Source organism: Trachinotus anak, unplaced genomic scaffold (genome assembly GCF_046630095.1).
Source record: "Trachinotus anak isolate AG129_WGS33_773 ecotype Australia unplaced genomic scaffold, CSIRO_AGI_Tana_v1 ptg000019l, whole genome shotgun sequence".
NCBI classification, from domain to species: Eukaryota; Metazoa; Chordata; class Actinopteri; order Carangiformes; family Carangidae; genus Trachinotus; species Trachinotus anak.
In genome coordinates this window covers 5867047-5891392 of record NW_027273870.1, presented here as the reverse complement: position 1 = coordinate 5891392, position 24346 = coordinate 5867047, and the positions used below count along the sequence as shown (strand labels likewise).

Genomic DNA, 24346 nt, shown 5'->3' with positions numbered 1-24346 from the left:
ATATCCATACAACCACATATGTCCCTCCACCTAGACAGTTGCGAAAACATGTAAGCAATCAGTGATTAACTTTGCAATTTTCCATTTACCCACATGATTTAGCCCTTTTATCCCTTTGATGTTGTAAAGTATTTTTAAAAAGTGATTTTTTTTTTTTTTCTTGTTGTTTAAGTTAAGTTGAAGAAATGAATACCACTAATCTCGGCTTCACTGGATCACCCATCTCAATGTGGCATTGGCGAATTAATTACTGCAGCAAAATAAACGGATGCAATTCATAAGCATTTTTCCCTTCACTTTGATAGATGCGAGTCACGTGGGTGTGCCACGACGACAGATAGTCCCGCCTCCTGATGACAGACTGGAGTAAACACCGCCCCTTGAACGTCTCACAACAACAGCTGGCAGCAAAGAGAGAGAGAGAGAGGGAGAGAGAGCTAAGCAGGGACGCTCATCTGCTGCTTGACGTTAGTGTACACATCCCCTGCTTTGACTGCAGCTTTCTCCTAAGAAAATCTACATTAGACATTTTTGTCAGACTTTTTTCACTGCTCAAGGCGCATGCTCAGACTAGCAGACGGTGCAGTTGTTGTATTCAGGAACTCGGAGGTGAGTACAGTAATGCCAGTCACCGCTAAACGCAGTGAAATCTGCCCCGGCTGTTTGTGGCTTTTGTTTTTGCATCAAAGCCAGCTAACGCGCTAGCTTTCTTTGCCCCTGACACTTTTGCCTGTCCTTCTCGTCAATGTCAGACTAAAAGAGCCGGTAATAGGCTTATTTTGAGCAGAATGCTAGCTAGCTTTTACAGTTCAGCACACAACGGGACGTTGTTTGTTTGGTAACCCTACGAATAAGGCTCGTCTTTGCTGCTAGCTTGTGAAGATACTTTTACAGTAGCTTATGCTAGGCTCTCAGCGTCCACCATGGGTCCCGCTGAAGAGCCCTTTATATTTACACAGCTAAAGATAATACTTAAACAGAAACGACGTCCAAAACATGAGTGACAGTTAATGCTACGTGTAATATTGCTGAAACAGACGCTGACCGACTCTCTCCCCAAGACTGACCCCGGGCAACAAAAGCCTACTGTAAGTTATGTTGTACTTTTTCTGTCAGTTGCTTTTTGCAGAGCAGTTTTTCTGAATGTTGAGCTGTGAATCTTTCCAAGCCCCAGCTGTCCTCAGACCCCACTGGACCCGATTCACTCCGCGGGCTAAGGTGTCATAAATGCATTAGCTAAAAAAAAAAAAAAAGAATAAGAAAAATAAGCAAATTAATAAACATGCAGGCTGAAAATAGGTCTACACTCTGCTAGCTGTCTTTCTCAGGCTTTGTGCTTTGACTTTAACTCCACAAGGCAAAGTCAGAGAGGGGATGTTTTTGTGCCAGGCTGTGCTTGTTCCCCAGACAGACGAGCGTGGATCTCAATATAAATCAAATGTACCCTCTGGTCTGACCTGTTTTTTATATATATATATATATAGTTATATATATTTCCCATGCCTCATCCTGACTGAGGGTGTCATCACTGTTACTTGTTGGCACATCAGAGACATGTTTGATTTATAAGTTATTAAACTGTTGGAGTTCATGCAGGTTGAAAGCTGTTTTGTCATCCGGTTCATCTTGTTCCTCCAATCCAAAATATTCCCATTGCAATTAAAGATGACTTGAATTAAACCTCCATGCCACACTACATTAGCTACTTTTTATTTTATTGTATTTTTGTTTTTGTTTTTTTTTTTTTGCAAATTGAGACCCTCCAAATGTGTTGCTTCCCTTCTTCCCAGACACTGAAAGTTTTTAAAGATGACCACTTCATGGAGTGACAGACTGCAGAACTATGCAGACTTACCTGCCAACATGGACCGCTTGACAATGAAAAAATACAGGAGAGAGCCATACCACAGGTAAGACACACATGTGAAGGTGGTAGGGAAGGACTGACATATCGGTTCTGTCAAACACTGCAAAACCAAAACTGTTGTCATTAATGCTCTGATTTAGTCAGATCTGATACCTCCTGTGTTTTTTTGTTTTTTTCTCTTTCATCAATCTGTCACTAGGCATTTAAAAATGAGAAGATGACCTTTCTCTTTACTTCCCATATGTAGAGCTTAGTAATACAGAGCAAAAAGTGTGTCCAATTATTTTTTTCGTTCATGTTATTATAACATGGTGAAATGTAACAAACTAACCTGATAACTTCAGATAAAGTTTTACAGCACATTACAATGTACTGTAAAACTTTTACTAGCCTTTTCACTTGATAATCATTAATTATTAGGGATTTTTGTGTTTACTCATGTAATTACTGCTTTACATTTCCCGATCCCTCTGTTAAAGTGTTACAAAGCACTCAACAGGCCTTTTGTCACAGGTGTATGAAATTGAATTGGGATATAAAAGTTTAAAGTCAATTGTGTCTTGGGTGTGGTTTTCTGGCTGTTATGCAAAAACTCCTCTCAGTCTCATGGCAAAATGTCACCAGGCTGTTAAAGTGCTTGAGCGCATGAACTCAAAGCTTGTCAAGATTTTTCACATTAAACTTTAATATTTGTGTAAAAGGCAAATAATTCTGATTAAACTGTTTTGACACACAGAGGTCTTTTTTTGACACACAGAGGTCTTTTATTACCTAGAAAATTGACTGGAAACGCCCTGTAGGTACTCTTGCTGATGTAAGAAGGAATTTATTTCTTGTTGGATTTGTAACACGTGTGTTGTTGTTCAATGTTTAACTCACCCTAAGTCATATTTGTCACTTGGTACTGCTGTTCTTCTGCACCATTATATAAAATGCTGTGCGCAGAAGGTTAATGAAACTGTCACTCATCTGTTAGCTCTGTGTGTGCTGTGCTGACGTATCTCAGAAACACATGCAAACAATCACAGGCACGAAGATAACAAAGACACAGAGATGGTGTTGACCTCACTTAAACAATACATTTGTGAGAGTAGTTTGAATTCATCAGGGCTTCTTGATCTGTCTGATTGATTGTTTTTCAATGCAAGAGAATGTGAAACATGACCTCTTGTTCATCTCACAGACAGACAAAGTGAGAGCTCAGCTGAGGCAAAGCAGACTGATTGAGCTGTGTATCACATAGCAGAGGGCTGACGACTCTGCCCAGCACAGATAAACTTTGAATCACAGGGAGTCGAGGCACTGTCTGCATGAGATTAGAGCGCAGTGGAAAAAATCTGGCAGATTGTCGCACAGCTGCACTGGGATGGAGTAAAAGTCATGAGGGATTCTCTCAGAGGTGTGGCATGGTCCATGTGGGCTATTTGAGGTAATGCTCTTATCAGGGGGACTAAAGTCGAGGCTGACTACAAGTCACCCCCACCCTTTGTCAATATGGGCGAGCTTAGGAGAGGCACAATCTTACCTATCATTTACAGCTGCCGTTTACCACACCTCCCTCAGGCATCAATCCGTAGGTCACATGTTAAATGACAATAGCACGACAAAATGGAAAAGATTTACATTTAAATCTCTCACTGGAGAAGGCTGATACCCGCTCAGTGCTGATAAATGTTGACAGTAAAGATGTACATTTGTTTTGGTTGTTCAGGAGAACCTCAGCTTTAAACAAGTCGGGATTTTATGGAGGCAAAATAAGGTCATAATAATTTGAATTTTACAAGCAGCTAATACCTACATAAATTATCAGCACTGCATGCTTCATGTTAAAATTAAAATGATAGCATTGAAATATTTTAATATTCTAGTTAAACAATTTCAAAAACTAGACTTTTTCCCCTGAGCTCCTACATTTGGATATTTTGATTTGGTTGAACACTTTTATATCATATTTTCATGTCTTTGCATGGCTGACAGTTGTCATGCTCTTTAAGGCTCAAGTTTGGCTGCTTGTTTCTAGAAGCCTGAATGTTTGAGTTTTCATCTTAAAATTTGGTGTCTGAATTTGATCAGTTTGACTTGAATTGAATTTATGGATCAGAATTTGATCAAAGTGAAAATGCTTTTTAATAGTTGCTTTAACTTTTTTTTTTTTTGTTCACTCTAAAAAAGGAAAATATGTAAATACCATACATTCTGTGCTATTTAAATTTCTTACCTATTTTATAGTAATTCAGTTATACAATTCAGATATTACAGTTTACTTTTGCTTCTATGAACTTCATTAATGTAAAATACAAGATAAAATGAAAAAAAACGGCCCCAACGAGATTCATCCATAAAAGTAACCTCTCTAATCGATAATGAAAAATAATCATTAGTTGCAGCCCTACCAGTAGTGTTTAGTGAAATGAGCAGCTGTCGCTTGGGGCAGGGGCTTGCTTGATTCTACCTGACTTGTGATTGTTCTGGATGTCTTTGAGGGCCCACAAACATCACACTGCACAACAACAGCCCTGACTGACAGCACACAACAACAGAGAATGACGCGGAATGGCCACAATCATTTTTGCAACAAGTCAGAAAATTTCTGAATGGCAAGAAAGCAAAGAGAGAGAGGGAGGGGGCGCATTGTCTGTGGGCCAGAGCTACCCCGTGTTGCTGGAGCAGGTCAGACCAACGAGAGTCAAACTGAGGCTTAATTTCGCACAGAATGCATCGCCAGTCGTCTGCTGGACTAAGATCTAAATGGGAACTTGTTCACTATGGATCTGCTGCCAGGTATTTCACAACAGATTTAGACATTGGTAAAGATGAGAAGGTCATTGTCACAGATAAATGATAAGTTACCTTGCAAAGTCAGTCATTGTAAGACATTTCAGTTATGAGCTCATGTACCAGATTATTGTGCTAGTTGAGAGTGATGTAACCTTGTTTTTATTTCTGTGTGACATTTTTGATTTCTCTTTAGCTGATGTACATCTTATTTCTAGCATGACCAAATATTGACATGTGTGGAAATATTTAGGAATACAGCCTCACATTCACCTCAGTCACAGATGTTGAAGATAAGTTAAGTAGGTCTGTGCCAGCAGTCAAAGTTAAGCTAGCAGTGTGTATCTTGTCTTTTCTGTGGAAGCCGTGCCACCCAGGGTATGTAAACACTGTCTATCACTGTGGCCACTCTAGACCCCCCACTCTCCTGACAGATTTATGAGGACAGTAGAGCTGTTTCCTGGAAGATTGTCACGCTCAAGTTAAGTTTGTAGGGTTTTACCGTCTCCTGGTTTAGAGCTTTGTTAACTCTCTGTGGTTTTACCCAGCACCAGACTGAAGGCCTCAGGTTTTAAATTACTAAATGATTTTAAGGTATTGTTACCTAAATTCATTGTAGTGATGCAAAATTGTATAATCATATGGTGCTATTTAAGTTATAATTCACACTTACTGATACATGATAAATCGAAACATTTTATCTAGAAGTTGTTAATACTGTACATTGACATAAAATGCGAAAAATAAATAAATTAATTAATCTCTCAAATTAAGACCATAAATTGTTAAATACAGTTGTGATATTCAGTGTTTCGCTTTAACTTTATGTCTCATTATTTTTGATATTATCATGCTTTTCCCTAAGCTACTGTAGGTTTGCTAGTTACTGAGAAGTGCCACATCTTAAAAATTCAACCATGCCATCATTCAAGAAAAACGTGTTCTAAAGTCCACTTTAACTAATGAATGTGTATAAAATTCTGTACAAATAGCCACCGAAAGGGTAAATTATGCTTTAACTTGGCCTGAAATTGTTGGCAAAGTGCACTTGTAAAATAACAGTTTCAGGAATATGTGCTGGGTATTTTATGGGCATTCAGTTGTAATTCAACAAGCTAACTTTGTGTTAGGTATTAGTTAACATAGGTCAGTGTTCTCTGAAATTGGATCCATGTTTCCCACAAGTTCTTCTTGTCTCTTGGTACCTCCTGGAGTTGTCTTTTCTCTAACAGTAAACCTTAAGTTAACCGTGATCTTTATTTTTCAGATGTTTCATTTTTATTCTAGAATTCTTGAAATACAAAACTAATATAGGTAATGCCAGATAATTAGAATTTAGCAGGAATTGTTGTTCAGTCAATCCTTTGCCTGGCCTCCATGTTTTTCCCATTGTTGGGTCATATGGGTTCAATGATGAAATGAAAGCATGTAATTTCAACTGCCAAATCCAAAGTTATGAATGCAGTTGACACAGCCTGAGGGCAACTTTGATATGTCATTGTATCTTAAATCTTTGTGTCAACTCACATTTGACAAAATTAAATCCAATAACAGTACAAGCTCATTGCTCAAAATTACTTAGAGTTTAATTGTCAGAGTGGGCCTGGTCAGTATGTGAACCATCTTAAGTAAATATTTTCCTCAGAGAAAAACTGCTCCTCTGGATTCTACTAAAATCCTACTAAATTCTACTGAATAAATCCTAATCCAATTTTTAAAGATTGTATTGAAACTAAAACATTTTTTTGTTTTCTCTAGAGTGTTTGTCAACAGAAGCTTGGCAATGGAGAAGATTAAGTGCTTTGGCTTTGACATGGATTACACTTTAGCAGGTAAGTTGATACACATCATCTGACTTATTAGCACTAGTGCTAAAAACAAAATTCCCCCCACCCCTACCATTGAATGTCTTGGGGTTTCTAACTTCTGATATTAAAACAATTTGGGCTCTGCCAACTTTTGACAGTTATTATGTTATATTCAACATTTGATTGGCTAAACAGTACATCTCTAAATTCAAGACAATCAACACATTCATTAACAATTAAAATAACTTATTTCCAGCCATATGCACATTCAGAGTTTGATATGCAGGCTATTAGAGTTGTATCAGTCAACATGGATTGTCCCTCCTGTTGTCATATTTATTCAGACTTATCAAAATGAATATGTGTCTCTTACAGGAGGTATTTCTCATTTTGGTTATCGCTACATAGCCAACGTTAGTATTAACATCTACTTACTTACCATTCTTGCCAAGGGCTTCAGTCATTTTGCATTTACAATACAAGAGGTTATTCTCATTCTGAGCAGTGCTACTTCTTCAGGGAAGCCTGCTGCGGTGACTCAGTGACAAGCCGGGCACCTGGGCCGGAGCTAGCTGGTTAGCATGCTAACTTCAGTAGAAGAAAATAAGGGATAGAAATAGAAGCAAAACAAGAGAGTTGCTTTCCACTCCTGGAAACATCTCTTGGTGAGTAAAGGAATGAAGTTTGATGTTGAACTCACAATGTTTTTTTCTAGACTAGTAAGTAAACAGCTGTTAAAGCTAACACTGGCTATGAAGCAACAGCAAAACTTACAATTAGCGCCTTCAAAAAATTCAGACTGGGTGTAGAAATAAATTATAAATGCATTTGTGGAGGTGCATTGAAATGAAAAATCAGAGATGCATAAATTTGAAAGAGGAATAAAAAAACCTTTTGGGTGGATTTGAATATTTGATTTATTTACTGATTTGTCACCTATGGAATTTGAATAACAAATTCTTAGTTGCTGAACTTCCTGTGACCCTGTGAGTTCCATGTAGATGTTAAAGTGATATCTTGTCTTATCAGCTCTATATTTTGGTACCCCCCCCCCCCCCCCCCAGCTTAGCTGGTACACACAGTCAGTTGTACATAGAGCTTCGCTTTCCTACTGACCAGTAACCAGGCCAAAAATATCCAGATTTTTCGTGCCACTTTGTTCTGTGACTCAGCTCCAGTTTTTGGTCTCTCTGTCTCTATAAATAAATCTACCCTCACTTTGAAAAGCAGGTCACGTTTGTTTGTTGAGTTCACCAGTGATGGCTCTCTTGAGAACGGGGATCACTCATAGTCCCTGTCTGGCTCTGTACCCCTATCCTCGTTCCGATGGCAGGAGATTTTATGGACGCTCAGCTGTTGACATGGCTCTCTTTATGGGCGCTCATAACCAAGTGTTAATGTTTGCTAGAAGCGTGGCTATCATGTATCGCTGGAGGTTGTTCAGCTTTTGACCACAGAAATGCTGTATCAACTCCAGGGAACTGAAGGATTCACAGAAGAGCTGCTGCTTAACCACAGCACCGTGTCCGACTACAGTCTTTGTTTCTAGAGGGTGTTGACGACAGTTCAATTGTGCAATGTGCAAAATGCATGTGCTTTCTCAAAAATGTTTCCCTTAGACTTTCTATCTGGACTAAACTTGGTGTGGGGACTAATATACAATGGTTTCTAATTGACTGGCAGGGGTCCATTTAAGTTGTATATCTGGACACCTCAAACATAGCCCCTGTCAACAGTTGTCAGTCAATACTAATGGTTCACACTGTGTCAGTGTTCATACTCAGCATGTAGCAGTTAAACTGATGTTAAGACCAAAGATACCCACCACATTAGTCAGAGGTTAGTTTCTCAGTTTGTCTTAAATGGTTTTGTTCAGTAAGTAGTCATGATAGAAGTGTGATAACACACTTCACAGTGTCCTGATGAAGGGAAATATTTGATTTCTGTTATTTTTTCTGCAGTATGCCTTGACATATGTAGTATGGCAGGGTTTGGTTTATGATACAATATGATAAATAATGTAAAACGATATCATATGTCAACCACTGGATTCTTCATACTGAGGCAACTTTCTTTTAGGTATGATTGAGTTTGAAAACTTTAGACTATGTGGATGTTGTTTGGGTCACATTTAATCAACACCAGCAATCCACCCCATAGCTGTCATTATATTTTGATTCAGTGTTGCTAAATCCTTATTGGTGTACGCAGGATTACATTTTTCCAGCTGAGCCAGTCCCACTCCAAACCAGTGAAAAAAGCACAAAGAAAGTCACAGGAATCTCTCATTTGATATAATCAAATCTGTTTGGGGGAATTTTGTGTTTATGTCGTTGTGTCGTGTGTTTGTTTGCAACCTTAATTAGTGCAAAAAGTGACACTTGACATTTGTGTATGACAGAAGGAAGAACATGGCCTAAGACACTTAGTTTACTCTTGGTTTTATATGGTTCTCTTATGCATATCTTTAAAAAATTATTGATCTAAATTAATCACCCAAAGATGGAAATATCCAAAGTAAGGCTTCTTATTTGTAAATCCATTGTGGTTAAACACTTTCAGCTACTACATTCACAAACATGATACATCTGTGAGGTTTTGTAAACTAACTAAACATTGTTTGGGACAACATTGCCTCATCTGTTCTTGGTACTCTTCCTGGGAACACATAATCGCCTGTAGAAAATGTTGCTCCAACACACATTTAGACCCAGATTGCATTGAGAGCAACACACAGTTTTGTCCTAGTTTTCCAGCAGACTTTTGGCTGGAATGTAGGACCCCGAGGCTGTGCATTAGTTTTCTCGTTTTTCCACAATATGCTTGATAGCGTCTTAAATCTGTGACCCAGGCCCATATTTGCATATTAGTGGCCACAGAAAAATTAGAACTGTAAAGGTGTTAGTTTTAATATAGGTGTTTTATGTGGCAAGGTTCAGATAAATTCTCTGCCTGGAATAATTTCTGTGGTTTGGATTTAGTGGTCTATTAGTAGAAAGGTGGGGGTTGTTTATCATGTGTGTGAGGGGTGTATGTTACACATAGGCCTGAGGTGATCTGGCCTATAAACTCCGGAGAGACACCACACACTTCAGCAATTGGAACAGTGGGAGTATAATTATCTGGCAACAGTCTCATCAGGGCCACAAGGTAACATATGCCTGAAGCTAAGGCCACATCTCGCCTCTAAGTAGTGTGTGTGCATGTGTGTGTGTGTGTGTGTGTGTGTCTACGTGCATGTCTGCGTGTACATCCGTGTACTGACAGCGTGAGAAATGAGAAAGGGCTTAAAGCAGGGGAGCTATAAAACAGAAATGCAGAAGAGTCAATGACACAGCAAGCAACAGTAACACAACTTCTGATGTGCACACAAATGTTGTAAATCTGAGTTTTCACTAACATCTGTTAATAATAACGGCGTTGATGTCTGATTTACTTAAACATGGTGTTTTCAATGACTGTATCCTCTAGTGTGGCTCTCATGGAAAAACAGATCTACAAATCACTCCTCCGACCACTGCTCGAGCAGGCTGACACCTGAAATAGTGCAGGATGTCTAGATTTACTTGTGAAAAGGATACACTGTAGGCCTCAGGTCATGTGTCTGCTTGGAGTTTTGAAGGGGGGCTTGTTTTTCAAGTTGTTCACAAGTAGTAAAAAAAATGTGCAGGTATGGTCAGTTTTGGATTCAGCAGTGTTTTTCAAAGCCAGTCATTGTAAGGACAGTTTGGTTGTTTCACACTGGAGATTATCTGTATTTTGAGGAGGGTGGAGCTCAGTCGGATAAAGGTGATGTCACATATTTCTGTGCAGCACTGCCGATCAAATCTGATCAAACAATACCCGTATAGTTTTGATGAAGCATATAAACAAATTTTTGGAGTTTGAAACTCTCAATATACAAAACTCAACTTTCCTTTTCAAAGCTTTATCTCTTATTTTGATTTATTCATTGTTAGGGTAATGAATTATAACAGCATATTAAAGGTTATAGAAAAACAATTAAGGTTTGAGACCAAGTTTTTAGAGGTTTTGAAGGCATGTTAATAAGATAAATAACCAGTAAACTCTTCATAAGTGTTTCTCTTAAGTTTTACCTTTGATTGTTGCTGATTTAGATTGAAGGAAAACAGGTTGAAGGTTGAAGAAAAACAGTTAAGGTTTGAGTGGTTTAATGATTCCTTGGTTTCACTTACAGTAGTTTCATTCATTTGAGTAGTTGCTGCAGAGTACTTACTGTCATAACTGTGGCCAATAAACCCTTACAATAGTCTTATCTTATGATAATGTAACAAAACAACTTCCTGATCATAAATGACCAGCCTGACTCACTTTTATATAAATGTGATTTAACATGTCCTAAGCTATATGTGTGAGTGGGAGCACCACACCAGCATCCCAAGGTTGCATGTGAAAAAAGCCACCCAGTAAACTAAAGAAAGAAAGAGTGATGATAGCAAAGGTGACAGAGGGGGAGAAGCAGCAGCTCTTAAAATAGGTTTCTTTGTAGCGCCTAAGAACTTCAAGAGGAATATGACAAGTGAGCGAGGAGGAGTCAAAAGTAGAAGGAGGAGGAGGAAGGGCAATTTAGATGGTGTATGCTACTGTTCTGGGCAGAGGGCCCAAACTGTCAGTTTTCTGGGAGACCACAGCAGGGGGCTGGGAGGGCGGGGGTTGGGGCGAGGTTACGTGATTATAATGCAGAAACAAGCTCACAAAGCTTTACTGAACCTTTTCCTTTAACTCAATGCATACTTACCTCATACTCAGCTTTTGTGTAAAACCCAGCATTCAACCAACAAGGCAAGTGCATGTTGACATTTTGCAGAGCAGATGTTTTCCTGTTTGTCCTGCAGTACTGGTCCCCTACTAACTGTCCTCTATCCAAGCATCATCAGCCAATTTTTCTTCCCCTCCAGGGGCCTCCCACCACCCCACTGGGAGCGTAGAAAGCAGGCAACAACACAAGTGCATTCTCTGTTTAGTATTTATAACATCTGACATATTCTTTTCCAAAGTGTCAAGTAGCATTTTAATCCTCTGCCAGCCTTTCCTTAGCCTAGCATCACTTTGTGTTTTTATTTTCAGAGCCCACCCTTGCCTTGGTTTTGGTTTGGCCTGGGGGTAGATTTCTGGCACTGGTAGCGACAGGGTGGGAGGCCCATCAGTGTCATCGGGGCTCATTAGAGCTGCTGCTGAAAGTTGAGCGATTTTTCATTTTCACGCCTGATCTTATTTCTTTGTGGATTTGCGTGCAGAACATAGAGGCCCTTGTTGATAGTGAGGACAGAGAAGGGCAATGGGTGTGTGTGAGTGTGTGTGTGTCTGTTGCTGTCAACATGAGAGAACACCACAGGGTCTGAAGTAGATGATATAGCTATAGAAAAGTCACATGTTAATGTTGTGTAACACGAGTTAAGGTCCACTGACTTTATGTCAGATGTGTTATCACACGAAGGTCATGTTCCTTAACTGTATACACACGTCAGTGTTTCTTTAGATTTTACCTGTATGTCACATGTTGTACGAATATTTCCATCCACCTGGACAAAGTCTGGACACGTGTAGTCTCTATATAGAAAAACAACTGTGTCTTCAAGTTACCAAAGCTACATTTCAAAACCACTGACCAACATTAAATAAACCACAAAGATATTCATCCCAAGGCCTCAACTCAACTCACATGTATTGTCATTATCAGTTTGGTTATTGTTTAGATTTATCAGTTCATTGTTTTGTCTATATAATGTCACAAAATAGTGGAACATGTCCGTCACAAGTTCTCAGAGCCAAAGGTGAGGTCTGACCCGCAGTCTAAAACCTACAGATTTTCAGATGACATAAACTACAGAAAAGCAGGAAGACTCTCATGTTTGAAAGGCTGAAATCACAGACCTTTTGGCATGTTTGCTTGATGAAAGGCTACATAACAGAATGAAAAATAGATAGATTAATTGTTTGATGATCGACTAATCAATTAATTGACTAATTATGTTAGTTTGCATGTGTTATTTTACAGTGATTAACATTAACTAATGATAAAGCAGTTACCACAATTATCTTTGTTTTATTGTCTGTTAATCAGCTCATTCTGTGTAGAAGCTAAATGATGAACAAAATCATTCTCATTATGCCAGGACTAAAACAACTGCACAATTGTTTTAAACGTCGACACCAAATCTGTGTTTTTTTTAGCAGATTAGACACAAAACTTCACTGTAGCACCATGTGTTTTAGATTTAAAAATTCACAAGTGTGTGTTTGTGTGTGTTTGTTTCACTTCCAGTGTACAAGTCACCAGAGTACGAGTCCCTAGGCTTTGAGCTGACAGTGGAGCGTCTGGTTTCCATTGGTTATCCCCAGGAGCTGCTCAGCTTCGTATACGATCCATCTTTCCCCACCAGGTCAGACCAATCACACGCCAGCTCATGGACACCATGATAGCCGTCAGGCTATTGGCAAACGGCTGCTTCCGTTGCCTGATCTCTGATCATTTTAGCCCCTTTAAACTTCTAACCTCAGTGGATATAACAAGTATAAGTGACTGGGTGAACAAAAACCCATCATCTGTTCAATTCAGTTCCACTCTGAATTCACTGGGTTTGAAATACCTCTCTGTCTATCCTGATAATAAGTTTAATCATATCCCAAATGATAGCAGTCAAAATGCCAGCTGTTATGATCAACGGTGAAATTAGAAAAGTTAGTTTCATTATGTTTTGTAAACTCCAATAATCACTTCTTTCCTCCTGTTTTCAGGGGCCTTGTGTTTGATACCATGTATGGAAACCTGTTGAAGGTTGATGCCTATGGTAACATCCTGGTCTGTGTCCATGGATTTAACTTCCTCCGAGGGTGAGTAATAGTCAATAGCAAATACTGTTTGCCAACTTTCAACTATTGTGTTTCTTTCTGACATTGTCTGCATTGAGATTTTGTCTTGTTTGTTGTCTTTTCTCAGCCCTGAGATCCGCGAACGGTACCCAAACAAGTTCATCCAGAGAGATGATACAGAGCGTTTTTATATCCTTAACACACTCTTCAACCTGCCAGGTAAGGTCTCTGAACACTGAGGAGAACACCACAGGGCTGTTAAAGAGGCATAAATAGGTAAGAAAGGTCTTATCAGTTTGATGACAACACCTTGTTTGTTTTATTTTTTCACAGAGACCTACCTCTTTGCCTGCCTCGTGGATTTCTTCTCCAACTGTGACAGATACACAAGGTAAAGTCTCTTAGTTGCATTATCTGTCATGCAACAAGTTTCCGGACACCGCTTGGTGACACAAAGACAGTTGCAAGCCAAACTGGGTCAAGAACAAATCCTACAGCATGGTGGGAATTGGAGGGGGGGTGGGGTTGGGGGTGCAGGTGCAGGTGCAGGTGTCTCAGCTGCTAATCTCAGCTAATCTTTTTGAAAATGGAAATTAAATGGCAGCTCAGTCGAAGAACTTGTCTACTTTTAATTTTCTGTAACAATGAATAATTCATCTCTGCCACTACTAATTCTAGAAAAGCATGGATTCTTATTTACTACCATTGACAGAGAATGAATCTTGATATGACTAAGAGATAATCTTTTAAATGTAAGGAGATAATAATGGCCTGTAAATTTGTTGAGAATGTAATCTGGAATGGCTGCATGTCCTTTGTCCTCTGAAACCTGGTTGTTGGTCTTTTAGGGGGAGAATGCTTTCCTGTTTGGCTGGGGACCCCTCCAACAAGGGAAGGCTATCCCATTTAAAAGCAAACAAAAAACAAATGTCATGTTTTTGAAAACCTTCTGTAAAGATGTGGCCTGTGCGACGGCTGTGTACGTGTGTGTCTCTGCTCCTCTCCTCCAGCTGTGAAACTGGCTTCAAAGATGGTGACCTCTTCATGTCCTATAAGAGCATGTTCCAGGATGTCCGCGACGCCGTTGACTGGGTCCACTTCAAGGTAAGGCACCTTTTGAGGGCTGAGATTTTAACCTCAGCTCGGTGGCAGCTGTTAAACTGACATTACATGTTGATGCCAAGGTGTTACTCAAACAGTCTGTAGTGCTCTGCCTGGACATGAATATGATCAGTGCTCATTGAAATCTGCCCTTAATTTTATTTTATTTTTTCATTATTTCTTGTACAAGTAGGGTTCATTAAGGTCACTTTCACAACTGTAGTTTGGCTCATTTGATCCAGAATAAGGGAAAAAATATAGACTTTTGCTTTTCAGTTCTGATCTGGTTTATGTTCACACTGACTTTAAACAAACTAACCACGAGTAAACTAATGTTTGTTATATGCACTGACGGGTAAGTCATTGATTTAGCAGTTTATAATTTTGCCCTGCATCATCAGCACTACAGGAATATTTGAACATGAGCATTATTAGTAAAGACTGCAACAGACCTCATATAATAGTGTATCATATGAACAGATTGTAATATTACGGGAATAGTTACTGTAGTTACTGCTATGTTTCACTCATTCTTCACCCTTTTTTTGAGGAAATGATGATATACATAGTAGGACACAAGCTTAACACACCTCTGGGTTAACAGGAAAATCCCCATACTCACGTGCTGATGCGTGTTAATATGGTTCTACAGTATTTTGCTTATAGCCTTCAGATCATTCTATCACTTTCTGAAAGGTTTATCATCAGGAGATGGGTTTAAATAATTCTTGCCAAAATCAAATATCTACTACCACAAAATCCTCTGCAAGCACTTTTAGTCTTGCACCAGAGTTTGATCGAAAGCTTCCACATGATCATAAACAAACTCAACTTAATGGGTAAACACACCAGAGTTCAAGTGGAAAAACAAACCAAACAGAGAAAGCTAGCAAGGTTTTATCTCCTGGGACAATGACTAACTACAGCTTATAAAAACAATATCAATACTAGTTGTCATGTAACATTGTTCAGGGGAAAAGCAAACCGGATGTTGACAACACACCAAAGGTCAAGTCGTCACCAAAATGATAAACAATCGTCCTCTGGGGTGATGAATATCCATTAATGGATACCCGTCGGGACATTCTGCTGGAATAGTGGCTGGGATACAAAACTTGTACTGTGGGCGAGTCATTCCCAGTTTGATTCTGTACAGGGACCTTTCTTTTTTTTTGCAATGCATAAAGAGTTTAGAGTGTTGTTTTTATATCAACTGAAAAAGATGTTTCTTTGATATCACTGCTGTTAACACTGCTGCTGTCTCATTTTGCACATCCTGTGTAAACCACAGCTAAATGCCACGAGTCCCCATGTGTTCTGTGGGGGTGGTCGCTAGTAACTGTTCTTTAACTGCTACTGGATGGATGGATTTGTTTTGATGCTTCCAATTTAAGAATTTGATGTAAACATTTAAACGTAGATTTTCAGTGTTAAGTGTGACTCCTGCGTCTCATGTTGTAGGGTACTCTAAAGGAGAAGACGGTCGAGAACTTGGAGAAGTATGTAGTGAAAGATGTAAGTAGTTAGTATTCATCAAGAATGCCACAAGTGTACTATGTTAGAGAACACACACACACACAGTATCACACATTCTTGTACTCTGTGGAGAGGCTGTTTTTTGAAAAGATGCCTTCAGCTTCAGTCTTTTCTTCCTCTCTGTTCCCACCAGGGAAAGCTGCCTCTTCTCCTCAGCCGAATGAATGAAGTAGCCAAGGTTTTCTTGGCTACCAACAGTGACTACAAATACACTGATGTGAGTATACGGTATGTGTGTAGTTGTGCTAGGAACCTTTTGGGAAGAACAGTAATTTAGGTGATTCAAAAACTGTAGTTAGGAGACAGATACTCATGAATTCATTGTGCAAACTGTTGGCAGCATCAACATCTGTATCTAAAACACTGCTGAGTTTGAACTGACTGTCAGTCTGTGTGTTGTGTTCTCACAGAAAATCATGACCTACCTGTTTGACTTCCCACATGGCCCCAAGGTAAAGTATTGTTTTTTTCCCCCTTCCCTTTGATCAGACTTTGACATGTGTTTAAAATGAAGGTAAAAGTGAAAGTGATTTTGTTTGATATATATAACTTTGTATGCTTATGTAACTGTGTATGTGTGTATGTGTGTGTTTGAACCCACCGCAGCCTGGTACCTCCCACCGCCCCTGGCAGTCCTACTTTGATCTGATCCTGGTGGACGCCAGGAAGCCGCTGTTTTTCGGGGAGGGTACGGTGCTCAGACAAGTCGACACGGTGAGAGCACACAGAACACACAACTGGGACAGAGGAGACATCACTAATCGCTCCATTGCATGCAAACACTGACTGACATATCCAGACATGTTGCAGCCCAATTGTGTGCATGCATGTACAATGATACAGAAGAATCAAATAAGTACATGGGCAGAAGGTGACAAAATGTGACATATTTTTTTCATGTTTTGACACCTTTTGTAAGAAATTGATTCCTTTTTGCAATAACAGCTGTATAGTCTGACAAAGCAGTTGTAGACATAGATTTTGAGAACATCCACTCTGATTTAGCTCCACTTCTGATTCACTTCACATGATACATTTACATTTACTCATCTGCCACACGCTTTTGTCCAAAGCAACAAGCAAGCAAGTGAGTGACATCACTAAAACTTCAGTGCAGCAGGAGTCAGCAAGGAGATCAGGTAAAGAGTGAGTGGATAGTGAGTGCTAGTTAGGCATGTGAGGGTATACAGAGGTAGGTAAGATACAGAGGGAGGCCCCTGCCCTCAAAGCCTTTGGTATCTTGTTCCACCATTGGGGAACCACAGAGAGAACAGTCTGGACTGAGATTGCCTTGTGTGCAGGGATGGCAGTGCCAGATGACATTTCTTGGAGGAATCCAGTGTTCGAGAAGGAAAAGGAAAAAATTGAATTGATCTAAATTGGCAAAAACAATGTCTCAGAAACATGCAAGACTTATTATGGGTTATGTTTTTTTCCCCAGGTCAGCACATACAGCCTATTTCATTTTGTTTAACGTTTTTAAATTAAAGACATTTAACCATTTAGATTTTTAGTATTTTAGCATTTAGTAGAACTTAATTGGAACCCATTGGTTTTCTGTTTACATTGTTGATTTGCATTTATCCAGGTAGAGCAACTACAGAGCTTTTAACATTTTACTTAACAAAAACAATACCAAATTGTAAGGACAAGTTTACAATTTAGGTTTGTCATAAAACAATAGGTACATTGCAAAAGATTTTTCTTGGTGTAGTTGTTCCTTCTTTTCATGCTGGTCCTAAAGAGATACACTTCCAAATTAATTTACCTGTGAGTGATAGGAGACAAAACACAGGTTCTTCATTTAACAATACATTGAAAAGTCTGTCTGAAGTTGAAGTGATACTTCAGAAGTCTGTGTTTGACAAATTAAATTGATATCTTCCAAAGTTTAAGTCTTTTTAGTACAGAAGTACTTGGTTGTGTTACTGTCCCTCCGCCACAGCTCAGCATAGAAAGACAGTCCAGGGAAACACAAACTGAGCTTATTGCTTAATCTCTGCACACACTCTCTACATTCTAAAATGTGTTCTAACACATGCCTTCATTCGTGATAATAAAACTGATCCTGTTAGTGCTTTGGCCAAGGATCCTCTCACTAATCTGTCGTACGATCTTTTTCATTTCAGACAACAGGCCGTCTAAAGATAGGAACCTACACTGGACCTCTGCAGCATGGGATAGTCTACTCTGGAGGTAAGAATACATTTTGTTTCAGTCACTCACTCTTTGACGTAGTGATCAGTTGTCTGTAGTAGTTGTGATTGTCGTTAAGGTTCGTCAGACATTGTGTGCGACCTGCTGGGGGCCAAGGGGAAGGACATAGTGTACATCGGGGATCATATCTTTGGAGACATTCTCAAGTCCAAAAAACGTCAAGGCTGGAGGACGTTCCTGGTTATACCTGAGCTGGCCCAGGAGCTGCACGTGTGGACTGACAAGAGCTGTGAGACTGCAGACAAACACATGAACACAGACCTGCACACACAGAGTCATGTACACCAGTATGTTCACGTGTGTATGTCGTCACATTCAGGTTTTTCCAGGTATTGCAGTGCATTGGAAAACAGTCTCAGCAGGGACTTAACCTAGAACAGCAGCTGCAGTGTCAAACCTGCACGTTTCAGAAAAAACAAGGAGCTGTCCATAAGCTAAATTTGATAAAGATCATATAATCAGTAGGTACAAAGTCTAAACTCAGACTAGGGGTAGTCACATTCTCACTCACTCTGCACACGTTCACAGAATCATGCTCAAAGCTGGAAGACTACATGCACTATAAATCTTGCACATACGTAGCAGTTGTAATAAGATTCACCCTCTTCTCATGTTTTGCAGCCTTATTCGAAGAACTGCAGGGCTTGGACATTTTCTTGGCTGAACTCTACAAGTAAGAACTGTGACCTTTAGCCTCTTTTTTTCCCCCTCCCTTCACCTTACTCCTCACCGTCTCTTGCAGCAGTTCTGCTGCTCTTTGCTCTCTGCAGTAACAGCAGCTGTTTGCATGCATGTAGGCGCATGACAGAAAACAACGGGGTCAATGGGGTAAAGTCTAAAGGGACGGCTCTCGCAGGTCGCCTGATAACCAGATTCACTGACGTTATTTATAGCCTGGCACTCGATGCTGTTGCGCCACTTTTTAACAAATTACCTTTCAGCAGATATCAATTCCATCCCCTCCCCCATCCTTTCCTTTGACTTCATCATCTTTCTCCCCTGTCCTTCCTCAGACATCTGGACAGCAGCAGCAATGAGAGGCCAGACATCAGCACTATTCAGAGAAGAGTCAAGGTACAACCTTAATCACCTTTGTATCTATGACGACCAGAGACCTTTTTTACATTCGCTGTCAAAGATGGCCTTGTTATCAGTCCCCACATTTGCATCATGTTTACTATAGTCTAATCATAATCTTGTTCTCTCAGTGCTGAAATAACTGCAGAGAATAGCTACACCAACACCCCTAATAAAAACACTATACTGTTCATGGTAAAGCTGCTAAATCCTTTTAAAAGTGAGTAAACATACATGATGTGTCTTCTCTTCTATGTCTTGCCCTTCAGAAAGTGACACATGACATGGACATGTGCTACGGCATGATGGGTAGCCTTTTCCGTAGTGGCTCCAGACAGACCCTGTTTGCCTCCCAAGTGATGCGTTACGCCGACCTGTACGCAGCCTCCTTCATCAACCTGCTGTACTACCCCTTCAGCTACCTCTTCAGAGCTGCACACGTACTGGTGAGTGTAAAGTGAGGGACCACACACCCCCAAAGGTTTGTCCCAATACCACTTCTTGAGATTCAAAATCTTTACAAGATATTTGGACTCTCTAGACATTGCCCTTGAGTTATTTTTGTACTGTAAAATTTCTCAAGTGGTAGGTCTAACATGAGTCTGATTTTTTTTTTTTATCCTTACTGAATAAAGGTGGACAGCACTGGAGTAATTCCCCAGTATCCAACCTCAGCTCAGCAGCATCACACTTTCAGATTCACTCAGAGCCCTCCTCCTTCACTTACCTCAAACACCTGTCTTGTTGGAGATTCAAACCAAGTTCAAAACAAGTTGTTCTCACATTTGGGCTTTTTTTTCCCCCACAGATGCCCCACGAGTCGACCGTTGAACACACCCATGTGGACATCGACACAGAGTCACCGCTGGCGACGCGCAACCGCACCCAATGCAGCGACTGCAAAGACCTGGAGTGCAAACGCAACCAGCTGACCCGCTCCTTCAGCGAGATCAAACCTCCCAACCTGTTCCCCCAGACTCCCCAAGAGATCACCCACTGCCATGATGAGGATGATGATGAGGAGGAAGAGGAGGAAGAGGAGGAAGAGGAGGAGGAAGAGGAGGAGAGAGGAGGAGGAGGAGGAGGAGGAGGAGGAGGAGAGGAATAAGGTAGACATGGACAGGAGAGCCACGTTCCTGCTCCTGCCTTCCTATTTTTCCCGGTAGAGTTGGGAAGTGATCTCTCTGAGTGTGTATGTGTGTGTGTGTATCTGTAAATTCTGTATACACACACACACACACACACACACTGGAGAGGAAAGTATAAAGGACCAGTAGCAAGACAGATCGTGTGACTGTCAGAAGACTGTAGGTCCTCAAAATCCAACCTTTCCTAGCTTCATTATAAAAAAAAGAAAAAAATTTACTAGTTTTTAATTGATTTGATTTCTGTATTATTTTTCCCATCCGACAGACAGAACACAGTCGAGTAAACATCACACACTATTTTTGTGTTTTATAAGCTGACTTTTAAGACCTGCTGGTGGAGTAATTAGACGTACACTTTAATCCATCAGATATGGTCAGTAAACTGTAGTTTTAATCATAACACAATAGCCTTGCTGACACAGTATGCATGTTGTAATGAAACAGAAAACACTTTTCAGTTGTGGTGTTAAAAAAGATGCACATACTGTATCAAAACTGATGTTTTTTTATGCAACATGGGAACAACATTCAGTTTTTCACCTGTTTTGTCCATTTTCTCGTCATTTTTAGAGGAGTTTGTTCTCACTTGTGTGTAAGGGTGTGTGTGTGTGTGTATCAGCCAAAGTAGACTCGCTCAGACTGTAGCATCCTGAGTGACAGTAAGCTAAGGATCCATTGTACTCAAGCACAGGAGCACTGAAGCACAAGCTGGCGTTAAAGCGATTAATAAACGGATGCAGTTTTTGTTTGAGGTTTGTTTGAGAGAACATGTGGCACACAAGTGGCTGGTGGAGTGATATTTTGTTACCAAGCAACAATGACGACAGAGTACTGTAACCATGTTTTATACTGATAGTCTCTATGACAACCCTGAACTACAGTAGTGTTTCTGTAAATAGCCATCAGGTGAATGTTTCTTTGCCATGTAACGAGTTCATGGTTGAAGCCACGAGCAGCTAACATGCAGTATTTTTTCAGCTTGGTTATTTAGGAAGGTGAAACTATTTCAGAGAGTTTTATTTTGATAGGGGGATGTTAAGTACGAGACAGTTTGACAAGTTCGAGCAACTTAAAGATGTGTGAAGTGATTTTTTTTTTTCTTTTGTCAAGCGTGTAATAGGAACGTGAAAGTGGACTCTATATGCAAGAAAGTGAGGCTTCAGATGTGCAGTACAAAGCTCAGTCCACTGGGTCTTTAAACCTGTTGACCCTGAATTGTTCATTTCATCCTCCGGGGTGGGGGGCAAGTTGACGCAGAGTGTGGGGCGGAGTTTATACTGTATTCTTCTGTTGCACCTCTGAACACTGTCAAATGACCATTTCATTATAGTGTTGGTCAGAGTTTAAGCACTTGTCTTTGTATTTTCTTTTAACTTTACAAAAGGACAAGCAAAGCTTATTGAACTTTAAGCCCTTGAAAACTTGACTTCAAATCTGAAGTATTTCTTCATAACTAATTATGAATGAAATGAATGAAAAAACACTATCAAAGTAAAAAAAAAAAAAGCTGTGTGGCTGTGGTTTGATTTCAGTAAGTCCATTTCCACACACGTTTTCATGCACATTTTCAATATGCACAAAAACCCTGACTGGAAACACCAGGAAATTTTAAGCATGTCAAAATATCCTTTAAAAGGTTTTTGCACTTGGCTGCAGTGACATCATATATTGATGACAACAGCAAGTGCACCAAAGTGTAATGGAAACAGGAATAAATTATGTCAAACATGAAGCAAGTGACTTAAACCAAGTGATAAAAGCAAAACAGCTGTAGTCAAAGACATCATTGATGATTCCTCACGTTAATACACAAAACAAACACATTTTTTCATCATTTTTATTTAGTTCAGGTTTGACTTCATGTGTTCTTGGTGCAGAGGTTTAATGGCACCAGCTGTTCTCCGTCTCAATGAGCCAACTCCCTAATAGTCGCAACAGTAGTGGATGGAAAAGAAACAAGTTTCTTCTGGAAGTTAGTTAAATTTGTGCTAGATTTAGATGGAAACCTATATATGTGACCAAATAGCCCACCAGCTGTCACCACATTCGGATTGAAATGTTGCTAAATCCTGATCCTGGTGCAAGTCCCGCCCACTTCAAACTAATAAGAGGAGAGAAAAAAAGAAACTCAGACGTTTCCCATGTGAAATAAGCAAAAGTATGTTCATGTAGAACAGTAGGTTTTCAGGGCAGTTAACCCAGACACACTATCACTGCCGTGTCCATGTGTCCAGAGTTTATATTTCAACATTGTGAATTGATGTTTTTTTTCTTTCCTTTTTTTTAACATTCAGTGTATCCTGTACGTTAACTTTGCTCACCTTTTATATTAAGTCTTGACATGTTGTCTCAGTCTTGTAAGTGTCGGCCTTTTGTTTAAGGCCTCAAAAGGGAAGGAACGTGCCGTCTACTTTTTGGTTTGGCTTGATGTGAAGTGGTGAGAGGTGAATGTGTTTTACTGCAACTTTATGGAACTATTCAGTGGAGAAAACTTTGTAGGATATTAAGAAACATTTTTTTTTTTTTTTTTAACAAATGAAATATTTGTATTCTCCGTTTTGACTTTTGTTTCTTGAGCATAGAGTAACTGGATATGCTACATGAGGCAGCTGCATTGCTAATGAGATGTAGTCAACTGTCATTTCTTTGCATAATTTGCATATGCATGTGAAAATAAGAAGCATATCCGTTCTGACACGGGGGTTATGGTAGCGTTGGTTTTACTTCTATGTGGCTTTTAGGAAAAGCTTTTTTGACATTTGACATTGTAGTTTTACACAGGAAGAAAAAAACTCTAAACCTGTATAAAATACAATGAGGGGAAATGTGAATAGCATGTTAAGTACCGTAACTAAAATGTTACTTGTAATCAACACCATGGGGTTATTTTTATTTTTCTAAGCTAGTGTTTTTAAATGGTCTTGGTTTACAGATATGTAAATAGACCTTTCCATTTTCTTTTCTTACCATATTTTTTTTCCAAATAATTTTTTTTGTTAATTTTTATACCGTACCACAGGAGGCTGTTGCTCAGACTTTGAACTAACTAAAGCCTTGTGAACAGTTACAGTGCTTTAGAAGATTTTTATCCATTGTTGTGATGCCCAGATTGCATCCACAGTAACAGCAGGTGCCAAAACCGTCACCTTTCATTTTCTAATCTATAGTAATCCTCTGTTTTTATGCATATCAATTTGTTTTGTTTGTTTGTTTCCAGAAATTACCCTGTAGACTGTACATTGAGGTAAAATGCATATACAAATGTAGAATAAAGATAGTTTTTCATAATTTTGTTGATGTTCTTTTGTTCATATTTTGCTACTGTGGATCAAGGAACATGTGTGATATGCTGAGCAGTAACCTCGACCCAACAAAAAGGCATAGTGGGAGAGGCTGTGCATTCTTCTACCAGCTTTGTCCTGTTACTTATGACTCTAATAGAGGTCCCAAAGTTTTCCAAAGATACCAAATCAACCTGAATTTTGGGGAAATGTGTATAAAATTAGGGTTAAAGTTTTTATTTGATGGACTGGTGCAGCCAGAAAAACAGTCTGGAGGTTGAATATTTAAACGTATACTGTAGCTTTAATGATGAACTGGAACAGGAAGAAGAAGAGGAAGATTGTCACACTGGGCCACTTTACAGTCTAAAAGCTAAGTAAACAGCCTCCTGGGTTCAGTGTTCAAACCTGTAAACTTCTACTGGGTCTATAATAATAATAATAATAATGGTATTATTATGTAATTGATTGTCATGCTAATGCCACTCTACCAGGAGGGTGAGTGTGCTTCAGCAGTATTTCCTGACTCAGCATTTTGCTTCAGAATCAACCATCAAATACTGAAAGTATGTATTGATTGTTATATTGTTAAAATATGTGGTAGATTAAAACTGTGTCATTATGCAATAATAACAACAATAATAATAACATTTTAAAAAGTGCCATTTATGTGGAAAACGTAGTGTAATGAATGCATGAGTG

The 24346-nt window shown here is 39.5% G+C and overlaps 1 protein-coding gene across 3 annotated transcripts; it reads left to right on the top strand.

Annotated features, from left to right (window-relative positions):
* Positions 1–388: 388 nt before the first annotated feature.
* nt5c2b (5'-nucleotidase, cytosolic IIb) lies at positions 389–23651 on the top strand. 3 transcript variants are annotated; one of them, XM_071504874.1, is made up of 19 exons: positions 389–609; positions 1038–1088; positions 1791–1910; positions 6401–6474; positions 12737–12854; positions 13210–13305; positions 13412–13503; positions 13618–13675; positions 14295–14388; positions 15847–15900; positions 16055–16138; positions 16332–16373; positions 16528–16635; positions 18051–18117; positions 18197–18367; positions 18760–18811; positions 19152–19212; positions 19485–19661; positions 20024–23651. In XM_071504874.1, exons 3-19 carry the CDS (start codon positions 1810–1812, stop codon positions 20321–20323), a joined length of 1749 nt encoding a protein of 582 aa, XP_071360975.1. In that variant the 5' UTR covers positions 389–609; positions 1038–1088; positions 1791–1809; the 3' UTR covers positions 20324–23651. The 3 variants fall into 3 exon arrangements, with proteins under 3 accessions (XP_071360975.1, XP_071360974.1, XP_071360976.1); XM_071504873.1 differs by lacking the exon at positions 1038–1088; XM_071504875.1 differs by lacking the exons at positions 389–609; positions 1038–1088 and adding an exon at positions 14133–14180 and having other exon boundaries at positions 1807–1910.
* Positions 23652–24346: the final 695 nt, after the last annotated feature.

Excerpts from the sequence above, each read along its gene's own strand:
- nt5c2b (XM_071504875.1), top strand. The coding sequence starts at position 1,810 with ATGACCACTTCATGGAGTGACAGACTGCAGAACTATGCAGACTTACCT. Across the intron at positions 13,504-13,617 it reads CACACTCTTCAACCTGCCAG|AGACCTACCTCTTTGCCTGC; the intron begins GTAAGGTCTCTG and ends ATTTTTTCACAG. Across the intron at positions 14,181-14,294 it reads GACCCCTCCAACAAGGGAAG|CTGTGAAACTGGCTTCAAAG; the intron begins GCTATCCCATTT and ends CCTCTCCTCCAG.